The sequence below is a fragment of the Emys orbicularis genome, chromosome 1 (assembly GCF_028017835.1).
Source record: "Emys orbicularis isolate rEmyOrb1 chromosome 1, rEmyOrb1.hap1, whole genome shotgun sequence".
NCBI lineage: Eukaryota > Metazoa > Chordata > Testudines > Emydidae > Emys > Emys orbicularis.
In genome coordinates, this window is record NC_088683.1 from 364,486,309 (window position 1) to 364,500,277 (window position 13,969).

The following is a 13,969-nucleotide window of genomic DNA, read 5'->3' on the forward strand; positions in this document are numbered from 1 at the left end:
AAACTCCCACTGACTTCCAAGGTGCAGTATTGGGCTGTTACTTACTAGCAAGAAACCTCAAAGCTAGCGAGAGTCCTGGTTAAAATTCCTACCTCCCAGTGCTACACTCCATGCACTGCCCTGGGATCCAGCCGAGCTGTGAGAAAAGCTGGGCTCATTGATGGTATTTCTGGTTTGGGGAAAGCCAGATTTGTCACACAACACGCCCCAAGCCCCTTCATGTTATGGGGATCTTCCTACGTTTCACCCCAGTGAGAGGCCGATAATTACCTTACTGCCGATCAATATTACAGCAGGAAGGCTGTGCTGCTAGTTGAAAAAAAATCAGGGACCATGGCTGCTGCTGCTGAAATTTATGTAAAACCAGACCTTGCAGAGAAGTGAATTTATACAAAAAAGTCTGAGTCACCAAAGAGATGCAGACTGGACTGTTGTGATGCGAAAAGTAGTGCAAGTAAACACGGGAGAAAAGAGGATTACAAGGTGTTACCACACGAGTGTGTGTCTCAGGTTGTAGAAAAGAACGTTTGAGGTTGTGTTCATTGAAGAATAATTTGCAATCACATCATTAAAGACTAAGAAATTCATACAAAGGGGGCAGAATTCAGGTTGTGTTATCGTTGGCATTTCTTGAATTCTGAGTACTTCCCATTCTCATAAGATCTTTTTTCCGTGTTATTAAATAGTTCATTCATAAAGAGCCAAATTCTGCTCAGTTACACTGCTGTAAATCCAGAGTAGCTCTGTGTTAATCAGTGGGACCTTTTTATATTTACAGCAGCGTGACTGAGAACAGGATTTGGCCCAAAGTTTCCTATACATTAACAGGGCCCCTGATTAAATCCGTACTGCCCTAACTCACCTGGAACCGCCGTATCTTCTTCACCTTCAGTGAATGCTACAGTCAGCACTCAATCTATGTGATTCTCCAGTCTGCCTGGACAACCCGCGTGGGGGTATTTATACCTCTTAAAGAATCCTCTTTACTCCCTCAGCTGGGAATTCAGAGCCTTTCTTCATCACAGAGGAAAATCTGCCATCAGGCGTAGGGAATAGCCACAAATAGTAACAGTAAATTAACCCATTCCTATTTTACAGGCCCTTGGCTTAATAGCTACATCTCTATTCAATAGCATGGGATTGATCTTCAAGAGAGGATGTGCTCAGGTGTGTGTGTGTGTGTGTGCGCGCACACCTGGTTTAATTGTGCAAATACCCCCTAAGGCGTCTGCATGAGGGGATCTGCACAACTGAGGGGTGCATGTGCAAAAGTGTCTATGACGTTTGAAGACTTGTCCCAGCATGTTTAGGGCTCTGCTTAGGTTGGACTATGAAGTCATCAGTGCCCTGTCTGGTTAAGAGGGTGTTACCCAGGGGGTTTCAGAACCCAAAGCCCTGGTGACTTTACTGCTTCACTCCAGGCGGTGTCAGGAATAAATCAATGGGAACACAGCGCTTCTGGCTGATGAAAGATTGATACAAATAAACGTGCTTTTATTTACAACTACAATTTATTAAAGCTCCTACAGACACTAGCGATAGGTTTAGAACATCCCATATCATTACCTAGAATTCGAGATGGCATTGAGTTGACAGTAGGTCAGCGATGGCCGGTTGCTTCCCCACCGGGGAGCATGGTGTCAAAAAATCTCTCAGGACAGCTTTTGAGAACCGCTCCAAAGTACACGCTATTATCTAGTCTTTTTAAACTTACTTTTACCAAACACACAACTCATAGGGGGTGGGTCATCACCTCTCCTAACTTCAATCAACTACTTATCAACAAACATTCCCAACAACCTTAGTAATAATATGCTTCTATATCAAAGGTGCCCAAACTCATGGGCTCTATCCACTTATTTTTTTTCAGTCTCAATTTGTTGACTCTTTTCGCCTCTGCTCCCATTCTGATTAGCAGAAACTGGAAGTCTGTAGCTAGTTTTGACCTTGCCTCGAGAAGCCCTGCTTGTTCATATTAACACTTAACTATGTGGTGTTCTATTTAATTAATTAATAGGTAGCATGTTTAAAACAAACACAAGAAAGCATTTTTTCACGCAACACACTGTCAACCTCTGGAACTCCTTACCAGAGGGGTTTGTGAAGGCCAATGCTATAACAGGGTTCAAAAGAGAGCTAGATAGATTCATGGAGGACAGGTCCATCAATGGCTATTAGCCAGGATGGGCAGGAATGGTGTCCCTAGCCTCTGTTTGCCAGAAGCTGGGATTGGGTGACAAGGCATGGATAACTTTATGATAACCTGTCTGTTCATTCTCTTTGGGGCACCTGCCTTGGCCACTGTCAGAGGACAGCATACTGGGCTTGATGGACCTTTGGTCTGACCTGGTATGGCTGTTCTAATGTTCTAATTCATGGTGGCTGAATGCACACAATATGGTTGCAATTAGCTTGGTCAACATCTGGGGTTACTACATCCATCAAATCTAGGGCAACAAGAGGGCAGAGTTAGGGTGGATGGATAAATAGCACCTTTCCTCTAAGGATCTCAAAGCACTTTATAAACTTCAGTGACAACACGCCTGTAATGTAAGTCAGTGTTATCACCATTTTACAGGTGGAGAAACGGAGGCACAGAAAGGGTAAATGAATTTCCTGTGTCGACCTATAGTCTGGTCTTAATGGAATCTGGCCCAGAAAGTCTTTGGGATTGCTGGAAACGGAGTCCACATCTCCTAACTCCCCTTGGTCCGCCTTAGCCACAAGAACGTCCTTCCCAGTTCCCCAAAAGGCATACTGGAGAGGAGTGAGAGGTTGCATTCATTCTGGGAACATGGGCCAAAGAACAGTGCACTGATTTTCCCCTGCTCAAATTGCTTACAAGTCGGCACTGGAGGCAGGACACTGATTAATGCATATACACATCAGCAGAGCACACTGTCCCACACTCAATCCAAAAAGGTCCCACAAATTGCTGGACCTCCCAGTGCCCTACATCAGGAGATCCATTCACAGACAGGTTCCCAAAAGCTCAGAACTGCTTGTTCTGTGCGATATGAGGAGATCATGGCCAGAGGTGGTTTGGCTGCAGCTGTTGGGTCCTTTCCATATTAGGAATCAACTGTGGGTCAGATATTCAGATGAAATGTCATGCAGGAACGGGGCAGGGACCTGCTGTGACGATGCGGTTCTGGCGGGACCCAACTGAGAGTGCCAATTCAGGACAAATTGCTAAAACAGGGCAGTCACAGCCCAAGGCTGGGGGTTTTCCACCTCTAAGGCAAACCAAACCAGCCAGACAAAGAGGACTTCGGTCTTACCCCACTGGCTAACCACAAGTCACATAAGCAATTCCCTTAGACACTCCAGTTTCCCAGTATCACCACCAGTGCCACTCGTTATGGGGACAAATGGTTATGAAAACCAATACCCCAATAAAAGAAAAAAGATTCTCTCGATCCCAAAGGACCAAGCCCCAGACCCAGGTCAATATATAAATCAGATCTTACCCACAAATCACGCTGTTGCCAATCCTTTAGAATCTAAAATCTAAAGATTTATTGATAAAAGAAAAAAAGATAGAGATGAGAGTTAGAATTGGTTAAATGGAATCAATTACATACAGTAATGGCAAAGTTCTTGGTTCAGGCTTGTAGTAGTGATAGAATAAACTGCAGGTTCAAATTAAGTCTCTGGAATACATCCCCCGCTGGGATGGGTCCTCAGTCCTTTGTTCAAAGCTTCAGCTTGTAGCAAAGTCCTTTCAGAGGTGAGAAGCAGGACTGAAGACAAAATGGAGATGAGGCATCAGCCTTATATAGTCTTTTCCAGGTGTAAGAACACCTCTTTGTCCTTACTGTGGAAAATTACAGCAAAATGGAGTCTGGAGTCACATGGGCCAGTTCCTGCATACTTTGCTGAGTCTCAAGGCATATTTGCCTTCTCTCAATGGGTCCATTGTATAGCTGATGGTCCTTAATGGGCCATCAAGCAGGCTAGGCAGAGCTAACACCAGCTTGTCTGGGATGTCACCCAGAAGCATAGCATAAGTTTGCAATACAGACAGTATAGAGCCAATATTCATAACTTCAACTACAAAACTGATACACACATATAGACAGCATAATCATAACCAGTAAACCATAACCTTGTCTTAGACACTCCATTTGACCCCCTTTATACAAGATTTGGGTGCCACTACAGGACCTTGGTTGCAACAATGATCTATACGGTCCCAGTTCATGTCAATAACGTCACACCTGCGTGCAGTGAAGCACTGCCCTTTCCATCTGGCTGTGAGGCTGCCCCAGCATGCAGGAAACAAAGGCCTCACAGGTCCTACAGAAAAACAAAGAGACATGGGAACTTCTGTTGAGTTCTCGCATGCGTGCCACTAACTGAAGAGGAGAACGAGAGACGTCTTCTGTGGGCAAGTCATTCCAACACTGTCCTCTGCAAGGTATCGTGAACCTTCCTCTGCAGCATCGGGTACTGGCCAGCGATGAGGGCAACACACTGGACTAGATGGATGTGGTCTGGTTCCTGCCTGGCATGTAAACCGCTGTGCTCTAGTGGCAGGAAAAGGGCATTTCTACTCGGGCCCACCTCTAGACCAGGGGAAAGCAGACAATTCTGCAACTCCGTTGCTGTCCCCTCTGTGGAATGGTGGATGGTGGGTGCAAGGCAGAGCTCTAGGGTTCCATTAGCCGCCTTGCACTCTACCCTCTGGAACACAGAGCCCGCTATCTCAGCTGGCACCTTGGTGACATTCCCAGCTGAGGACAAGCACAGTAGCCGTAGAGAGAAAGGCCCAGTGGTTAGGGCAGTAATTTAGGAAGCCGGCGTTCTAGTCTTCGCTCGGCCACAGGTGCCCTTGGGCAAGTCCCTCGGTCTCTCCGTTCCCGAGCTGTAAAATGGGAAGAATAGCCCTGCCCTACTGCGTTATCACAGCTGTGCAGTATCTAGAGCAGCTCACGCTCAGCGTGACCGGGGCTGGGGGAAGCCTGGTACCTTGAGTGAATTCCAACTGGGATCCTTCCACTCCAGCAGCCTCCATTTCCCCCGGTAGGCGATGTGACAGCGGATGTGACAATCTCCTACACTTTCTGTGCTAATCAGGCGTGCTGTGTAGCTGGGGCCCAATGACTGTCACAGTCAAACCGAGACGCGGCTGCATTTCAGTGCTGGCTACGTATACACAGTCCAGGAGTGCAGGAATCTCTAGTGGAAATTCCTGTTGCAAATTTTCACCTCGTTCCAAGTGGCAGACTAAGATTTGTAACAGATCTACTGGTTCCTTCAGCTACGGATCCTCCAGTGGAAACCAAGGGAGACCAGTAAAAATCTACACAGACCAGAAGACATCAAGAGAGAGGAGGAGAAAGACCAGTTCAAGGATTCCTATGGAGTCTACTGGAATTTCCACTAGGGAGAAGAAATCCCCCAAATCTTGCTCCCAAGTTTAAAATCAACCAAGTCTTTCTGAAGGTTTTGAAAAGCCGAGGGAACTCCACCCCACTGAATTGTTTTTTGTTTTCACTGCACCTCATCCCTTTTGGGGTCTAGCTAGAAATGGAAGCGGAAGAGCTGAAATCTCACAAGAATGGCTGCCTCGCCACATTGGCAGGTGGACTGCGGTCAGGAAGTGCCAGCACTGCCGTGAAACTGCCTCTTCTTAGGGTACGTCTACACCGCAAACCCCCCTCCCCCGGGGAGCAAGTCTTAGAGTCTGGGTGAACTTACTCGGGCTCACGGTACAGGGCTAAAGATAGCAGTGTAGCCACTTCTGCTCGGGCTGGAACCTGGGCTCTGAAAGCCAGTGAAGGGGGAAGGCCCAGACCTCGGACTTCACCCTGAGCGGGAACATCTTCACTTCTCTTTTCAGTGCCGCGGCCTGAACCCCACGAGCCGGAGTCAATTGACCTGGGCTCTGAGATGCTGCCATGTTCTGGGGTTTTTTTCAGTGTAGACAAATTTATAGTCAGGAGGATCCACTAGTTGTATTGAATGTGTCAAGATTTGTCTGCATTGTTCACAGGGTTACTGAATGCCTCCGGTGAGTGTGGAGCTGAAATGAGGTGAGATTTCTTTTCCTTGGGAAGTTTACTGCACCCGGGAACTGAAACACCGACACGGATGTAAAGCTCTGTAGGGCACCATTTCCTTACATGTGTGTGTACAGCACCTGGCACGATGGGGCTCGGTTTCCAGGCTGATGCCTCTAAGCACTATCCCAATGCAAACTAAAAATAATAACCTAAGGCAGCCGGCTGCGGAGTAAATATCTGTGAGGCTGTATTGCCTTTTCACACTCCTAAGGCCTTTCCCTGTGAGTGGCGTTCAGTAGCTAGCTTGTATTCGTAGTGACTGTGGACTGTTCAATATTGAGCCAGAAAGCAGCTGAAGTTGACTTGTCCGGCCAGGGTGACCCTCTTGAGTAGCCGATGAAGGTACTCCGGCACTAATGGACTCCCCGGGGTGGATACAGCCTCCTAAGGGAAGTAGTGGAGGGTTCATTGCTTGGGTTATTTAAAACGAGACTGGGCCGAGCAGTGGGGAATGTACCGTAGTGATCAGTTCTGCAGTGGCTGAGGGATCATGGTCTAGGAGGGACCGAAAATGGCTTTTCTATCTCATTCCCATGACGCAGGAACAGTTTCTTTTCTCCCAAGTCTGAAGAGAAAGAGTTAACTCTGTCTGCCAGCGATGGGTGGGAGGAGAAAGTGGAAGCAGACATTCCCAGCTGAACTGCGAGACCCCGCTGCGGGGAGGAGGCGAGTTCTCTCACCGTGGCTATAAATCCACCAAAGGCAGGCAGCTGCGGGTGAGCGTGTGGAGCTCACACAGCCCGTGAGGCAGAGCGAGGCCCGAGGAAAGGAAGGGAGCACTGCAGGATTCTGGTGAGTTTGCCCACGGAGTCCGATTCGTGTGCGGAAAGGAATTGTACTGTACTCTAGCCATAGACGGGTCTGAAGCAGAACCTCAGATCCAAACACACCCACATTGTGGGCAAGTTCAAAACCTGATCCAAATTCTGCTGCTGTATATTTTAATTTAATTTATTTTGCTGTATATTTTAATTTCATCTGCAGATTCGTATCGTGATCCAGCTTGGTTGCCTATGGCTAACCATCTATAGTTGATATTTAGAATGAATGATCTGGTTTTCACCTAAACGAGTGATCTGGTTTTCAATGGGAGCTGATGGGTTTTCAGCACCTCCTAAAAATCAAGCTCTGTGCCCAAGCGTGGATGAAGGCAAATATTTTCAACACCCAAGACTGAGAATGTGATGCTGAGTGGCTCTTTAGATGTTTCACAGGCAGATGACCTCTGTTGACTTCAACTTTGGTCCTAGTTCCTTTCTGTTAAGGTGCCTGGATTCTGAAAGGGGAATTCTGAAATAGCTGCCCCCACAAATCAGGTGTGTAGAGGCCTCTGTGCTCACATTCATGCTGGCAGATCATTGTGGGTGCAAACAAAGGTGGAAAGCCCTAAAAGCTAATGACGGGATGGAGCCAGGAGCCACATGTTAAAATTCCTCCACCAAATGATTGGGAAGTTTGGGGGGATTTTGTACATTCTCTAGATATTGAGAATTATTGATCTTCGGATAGCACTCTGAATGTGCAAGGCTCTGTACACACACACACACACAAACAGATACTTTTCTTCATCAACATTAAGCCCTCTAACATATGGAGGGAGATCAATTCCAGGGAGATCAGCTTTAACGCCTGCCTGGTACAGATGTTTTTCATTCATTTTCATTCTCTCGTTCTGCACCCTGGAGTCTGGTCTGCTGCTGGCCATGGCCTTCGACAGGTACGTGGCCATCTACATATACAAACCAAAATATGGACCATTTTTTCCTACCATTATATGCATCTGTTATGTTAAATACATGCACATCAACTCTACCCAATGGTCCATTGTTCCTTGGCCGAGTGGGTGTTGAGGATGGGTACGAAGCAGGAATGGGGAGCGGGCCGGTTCAGGGAGGATGTTCTATACTAGAGAGTCAGCGTGGGAGACGCAGATAGGTGGGTGCTCCATCCCTGGCAGAGTGGAGGGGAGAGGGGACAACACAAGAAGAGAACTGAGTGGATCAGTAAGGAGACAGAGCTGTGAAGGGCCCTGAGGATGAGGACAAGGAGCCTGTGGAGGGATTTCGTGCTTTGGGTGTGCAAGAAGGGGCATGTGGACCAGAGTGGAGGAGGTTGCCGGAACCAAGGCTGGAGATGACGAGGGGCTGGAGATGCAGGAGAGTGTAGGTAGTAGGGTCGGATCTTAGGAACATGATGGAGAGTGACGTGACAGGACTTGGACACGCCCTGCACACGCAGGTCAGAGGGGTCAAAGACGTCTGCCAGGTTGTAGCCCTGAGTGACTGCGAGGCTGGAGGTGTTGTCAGCAGTGATAGAGATCGGGCAGAGGAGAGGGCTTGGCAACAAAGTCAATGAGTTCGCCCCCCTCCCCTTCCTACTCCCCAGCGTAAGAGAGGGTAGGCTGGGGTCAGGGGGCTTCCCTTGGAATTCAGTCCCTACTCAACCTTGGTCAGAAATACCCTAACCATGCTGCAAAGCCCATATCTACCGTCCCAACTTCTCACCTGGGCAAGTGTAGGAGTCATGGGATGGGTCGCTGTCTGAGGGAGGGAAGGGCTTTGCTAATTTCTAGACTATCTGCTTTCGGCTGATTTGCTTGATATGTTTTGTGGGCTGGGGCCAATCTGGGTTGATCTTGCACAAGTGCCTAATGCTCCAAAATAGCAAAATAAATCATTTGAAATCTGAAAGCTGCAGATGAAAATGGAGTACGAAGTTCATTGTGTCTCCCCGAAGCACTCAGGTACCATGGTGACAGCATTGAAAGTAACGCTCATGATAACATAAAAGGTAATGCAAGGGCATGCAGAGAAAATTGGAAAGGGTTGGCGTCACAGATCTGATGTGTAGAGCCAACTCCAGACGTGACAGAAGTGGATGCAGTTGCATCTTGTTCACAGTTTGCACTATGAAGCTTCAACTTCCAGCCACTAGAACTTGTTCTGCCTTTGCCTGACAGATTAAAGAACCCTCCGGTAGCTGATATCTTATCACTTTGTACTGACACCCCAGGATCCAGGCTTTCCTTAATTTGACCTCCTCGATATTTACCACCCAACCAATGTTTCTATCAGCTCCAGACCTTGTCATCCATTCCCAAAGGAGTTGCACCCCGTGAGCCAGAGTGGAGTGCGGCATTTCACATGTGTGTAGTGTCTGTTCACCCATCTCATATGTTTTATTGACAGGACAGACGTTGTTGTGAAACTTTCGGAGGATGCTCCTGCAGGGCAACCTGTCAGCGTCCAATGGCACAGGCTCTGATCCGTCCATGTTCTTCCTGACGGGCATCCCGGGGCTGGAAGCTCTGCACTCCTGGATCTCCATCCCCTTCTGCTCAATGTTCACTGTGGCCCTTTTAGGAAACTGCATCCTCCTGTATGTTATCAAGACAGAGCCCTCCCTACACAAGCCCATGTTCTATTTCCTCGCCATGCTGGCCATCATCGACCTGGTTTTATCCACAACCACCGTGCCGAAAATACTGAGCATCTTCTGGTTTAATTCCAGGGAGATCAGCTTTAACGCCTGCCTGGTACAGATGTTTTTCATTCTCTCGTTCTGCACCCTGGAGTCTGGTCTGCTGCTGGCCATGGCCTTCGACAGGTACGTGGCCATCTGCAACCCCCTGAGGTACGCCACCATCCTGACCAATTCAGTGATAGCAAAGATCGGGCTGGCGGCTTTGGCTCGGGCTGTTCTGCTAATGCTCCCTCTGCCCTTCCTCCTCAGGAGGCTGCCCTACTGCGGGTCCCACGTCATCTCCCATTGCTACTGTGAGCATATGGCCATGGTGAAGCTGGCTTGTGCCGACACCAGGTTCAATAACATCTATGGGATCATCGTAACTGTCTTCATCGTGGGGCTGGATCTGATGTTCATCGTCCTGTCATACATCAAGGTCCTAAGGGCTGTCTTAAGCCTGGCGTCCAAGGAAGAGCAGCTGAAGGCTTTCAGCACCTGTGGCTCCCATCTTTGCGCCATCTTAGTATTCTACATCCCAGTAGTCCTCTCCTCAACAGTACACAGGTTCGGGCGCCATGTCGCCCCGCACGTACACATCCTGCTGGCCAATTTCTACCTCCTCTTTCCTCCCATGATGAACCCCATCGTGTACGGTGTGAAAACTAAACAGATTCGCATCCGAGTGCTTCTCCTGTTCAGAGGGAAGAGCATCTAGGCTGAGCAGGAGGGGGCTGTGGAGAGATCAGGAAGCAGAGGATGCAGGAGAGGTTTTCTGAGTAACTTAGACAGCATGTTTGTGGGGGCTTTGTGTACGCTGGGATGGGAACTCCACCTCTGACTTACAGGGAGCAATACACCGTGCCCTACACGAGTGTAGCGCTGCTGGCCGGAAGGTGATCTTGGCCATGACCTTGTCCTCCCTCGGCCCCGTGTGTGGAGTGTGAAGGAGTGTGAAGAGGAGTGTGAAGGCTCCTTGCAACTCCTCTTTCTTCGCTGGAACATCTGGCCTTTATTACTGACACACCCAGCCACAGCCACAGAGGTGCATGCTTGCAGGAACAAATGCTGTATCTGCCCCTCAAGTTCAGTCACCTCTGAACCAGAATAAGTGCTGAGTGCTGGGCTCTTCTGTGCCAAACGTGCCACCATGGAAGCTGCTGGGTGACAACCTTTTTGTTGTTGTTGTTGTTGTTGTTGTAAATCTGGCCTCAGTTGTGGTTTCTGAACATTTGAGAGTCTGCCCCCAGTGGTTTAACCCTACCACACAGCAGCACAATGCACCGGGTCGAGAGAGGGGGCAAGGAAGGGTGTATCTGCCTCAAAGAGCACTTCAAAAATCCCCAAATCCTCACCAGAGTGATCTCAGGCACAAAGTGTTCAAAGTTCACTTTCTGATACAGACAATAAATAAATGAAACAGAGTATTGTCTCTCTCTCTGTGTGTGTGTATAAAATACTCAGGAAAATGTCTTGCTCTACTTTGCTATCACCTTTGTCCCTGTTGCCTAATATATGCTGGATAGCATATTGATATATATCACATTCATAATCTGTATTTTCTGCACCATATATATACTAGTAGTATGCATTAAGTACAAATAACAATAACCACAAACATAATAAAAAAGAACTATATAAGTTAAAATAAGAACTAGATAAGTTCATGGAGGATAGCTTCATCAATGGCTATTAGCCAGGATTAGCAGGGATGGTGTCCCTAGCCTCTGTTTGCCAGAAGCTGGGAATGGGCGGCAGGGGATGAATCACTTAGGATCATGGAATATTAGGGTTGGAAGAGACCTCAGGAAGTCTGTGACATTATTGAAACAAACGGTGACAGTATAGACCATTGTTGCCACTATAGTGGCACCAAATCTTGTACAAAGGAGGTCAAGTAAGGTGTCTATGAGGAGGTTATGATTTGCTGGTTATGGTTATGCTATCTGGCTGCATGTACTATTTCTGTATTTAAAGTTATAAGTATTGGCTCTATACTGTCTGTAGTTCAAACTTGTGCTATGCTTCTGGGTGACACCCCAGACAATGTGGCATCAGCACTGCCTAGCCTGCTGGATGGCCCATTAAGGACCATCAGTTATACAATTGACCCATTGAGAGAAGACAGAGACACCTTGTGACTCAGCAAGGCATGCAGGGACCTGCCTATGGACAGAACTCTAAGATTTTTCTATGCCATGTGCTGGACAGCTTGTCCTTGGGACAAAGAAAGCAGAGGCCACATGGCAAGAGACTATAAAAGGCTGTTGCATCTCCTCCATCTTGTCTTCAGTCCTGCTTCTGACCTCTGGAGGAACCTTGCTGCAAACAGAAGCTCTGAACAAAGGACTGAATGACCCATCCCAGCTTTGGATGTACTCCAGAGACTGGATTGGTTTAAATCAGCAGTAATCCCATCAAGCCTGAAACAAGCCTTAACTATTGTTGTATGTATTTGATTCCATGTAACTGATTTTAACTCTCATCTCTATCTTTTTCCTTTTATGAATAAACCTTTAGATTTTAGATTCTAAAGGATTGGTAACAGCGTGATTTGTGGGTAAGATCTGATTTGTATATTGACCTAGGTCTGGGGCTTGGTCCTTTGGGATGGGGAGAACCCTTTTTTCTTTTACTGGGGTATTGGTTTTTATAACCACATAACCATTCATTCCCATAATAAGTGGCATTGGTGGTGATACTGGGAAACTGGAGTGTATAAGGGAATTGCTTGTGTGACTTATGGTTAGCCAGTGGGGTGAGACCAAAGTCCTCTCTGGCTGGCTGGTTTGGTTTGCCTTAGAGGTGGAGAAACCCCAGCTTGGGGCTGTAACTACCCTGTTTTAAGCAATTTGTCCTGAATTGATACTCTCAGAAGTGCCCCACCAAAGGCAGCATCGTAACACCTGTCGATTAAGCAGTCACTGACCCATGATTGGACCTCCCCTCTTATCCCATGACAGCGTTTCTGAAAGTTGGCTGGACTCTGCATTCATCTCGTCTCCGCTGGGGGCTTGTTCCCAGGTGGATCCCCTCGGCTGAGAGCGCTCTGTCCTGAGCTCTCCCGGGCCTCGTCTGGGGCTTTGCCCTGTCCCACAGGAGCCGGGCTGACCCAGCGGTTTGTAGGCAGAGACGCAGGCTGTAATGCAGGTGGGATCTGATCCACTCCCTCTGAGTCAGCGCTGGGCCCTGTGTGATGTTGTGGGGCCCGGTCCTGCACCTGGAGCTGCTTTGTCAACCAGCCAGCAGCAGCTGAGCCCACTGGAATAAATCAGGACTTAGTTGCTTTGAACCCCAGGCCCAGAGGGACATGCCTGGAGCACTGGGTCCAGCGGCCTCCCCTCCGCAGCAGCTCTCACGGGTGGATTTTGGAAAGCCCCAGTGTCCAGGGCTCCTGTCCAAAGCTCCCCACGCCAGCTAGTAGCAGGAGCAGGGGGAGGTAGGTCAGTCCCTCCTCGCTAGACCCAGACGGACCTTGGCAGGCTCCTGACGCCATCAGTCATTCAGCTCTGACCCCCGGACACTGGATATTTGCTCTCTTCTCACTTGCTCTATTGCCGTTGGCCGTTGGCCCCCTCCCCTATGCACACCGTCCCTGAGACGCCCACCTCCAATTGCCCCCTGCCCACCCCACCCCTTTTGCCTTTCGACTCCCCTGGCCTTCAGTTTACCTCCCGTCCCCTTGCTCCCAGAATCCCCTCTCCCACTTCAGTCCCAGTGAGTGGTCCACTTAAATCCTAAGACTGTAACGCTCACACAACCCCCCATACACAGGCTGAGAGGGGTGGGAGCCCCCGGCACAACAGAGGAGAATCTACATGCTAAAGGCCCGATTGTGAGTGGGTCCAGCATGGCTGTGGGGCGAGGCCCCCGAACAGTGGGGTGGAAGCAGGCGCTGTGCAGCCATGACCCCCCTTGCGAGTGAGCAGGCAGAACGGGGGAAGGGGGCAGCGGAGCTGAGACGGGGTGAGTGGGGAAGTCAAGAGGATCCTATAACGCGCTACCGTCCGTCAGTGCCTGCCGGGGAGCAGGGCAGGAATGGTGCCTGGATTCCTGTCTGGGGGCCGTGTCCTGCTGCTCAATCAGCCCCGAACAGCGACACGCAGAGAGACACATGCTAAGAGGATAAACGGACGGGCGGCGCCTTAGAAGTGACTGTAACGGACAGGATGGGGCTACACTAGCCCCCCAACGCACACCCCACCAAGAGCCCTTTCCCCTGTGTCATCCAGCACAGCGGGACTTGGCCTTTCTGTTTTTTGAATGAGAGGAACCCAAGGCACTCAGAGCCTGTCTTCCCTGATATCATTATTGTCCCCACTGGTTTTCTACTGTCCATCCAAGCGCATGTTTCATTTTGGATGGATGGTCACATGATGGGACGCTCCTGTCAATCCAGGTGGGGACAATTGATGTGCCTTGAGAATGGGGGCTCAGGA

The 13,969-nt window shown here is 48.9% G+C and overlaps 1 protein-coding gene across 1 annotated transcript; it reads left to right on the forward strand.

Annotated features, from left to right (window-relative positions):
* The first annotated feature begins 9,285 nt into the window (after nucleotides 1-9,285).
* Nucleotides 9,286-10,248, forward strand: LOC135882066 (olfactory receptor 52K1-like). The gene has a single exon (XM_065408832.1). The coding sequence runs from the start codon at nucleotides 9,286-9,288 to the stop codon at nucleotides 10,246-10,248; it is 963 nt and encodes a 320-aa protein (XP_065264904.1).
* The last annotated feature ends 3,721 nt before the right edge of the window (nucleotides 10,249-13,969 follow it).

Bases quoted from the DNA above. Each gene is read 5' to 3' on its own strand.
- LOC135882066 (XM_065408832.1), top strand. From the start codon at position 9,286: ATGCTCCTGCAGGGCAACCTGTCAGCGTCCAATGGCACAGGCTCTGAT.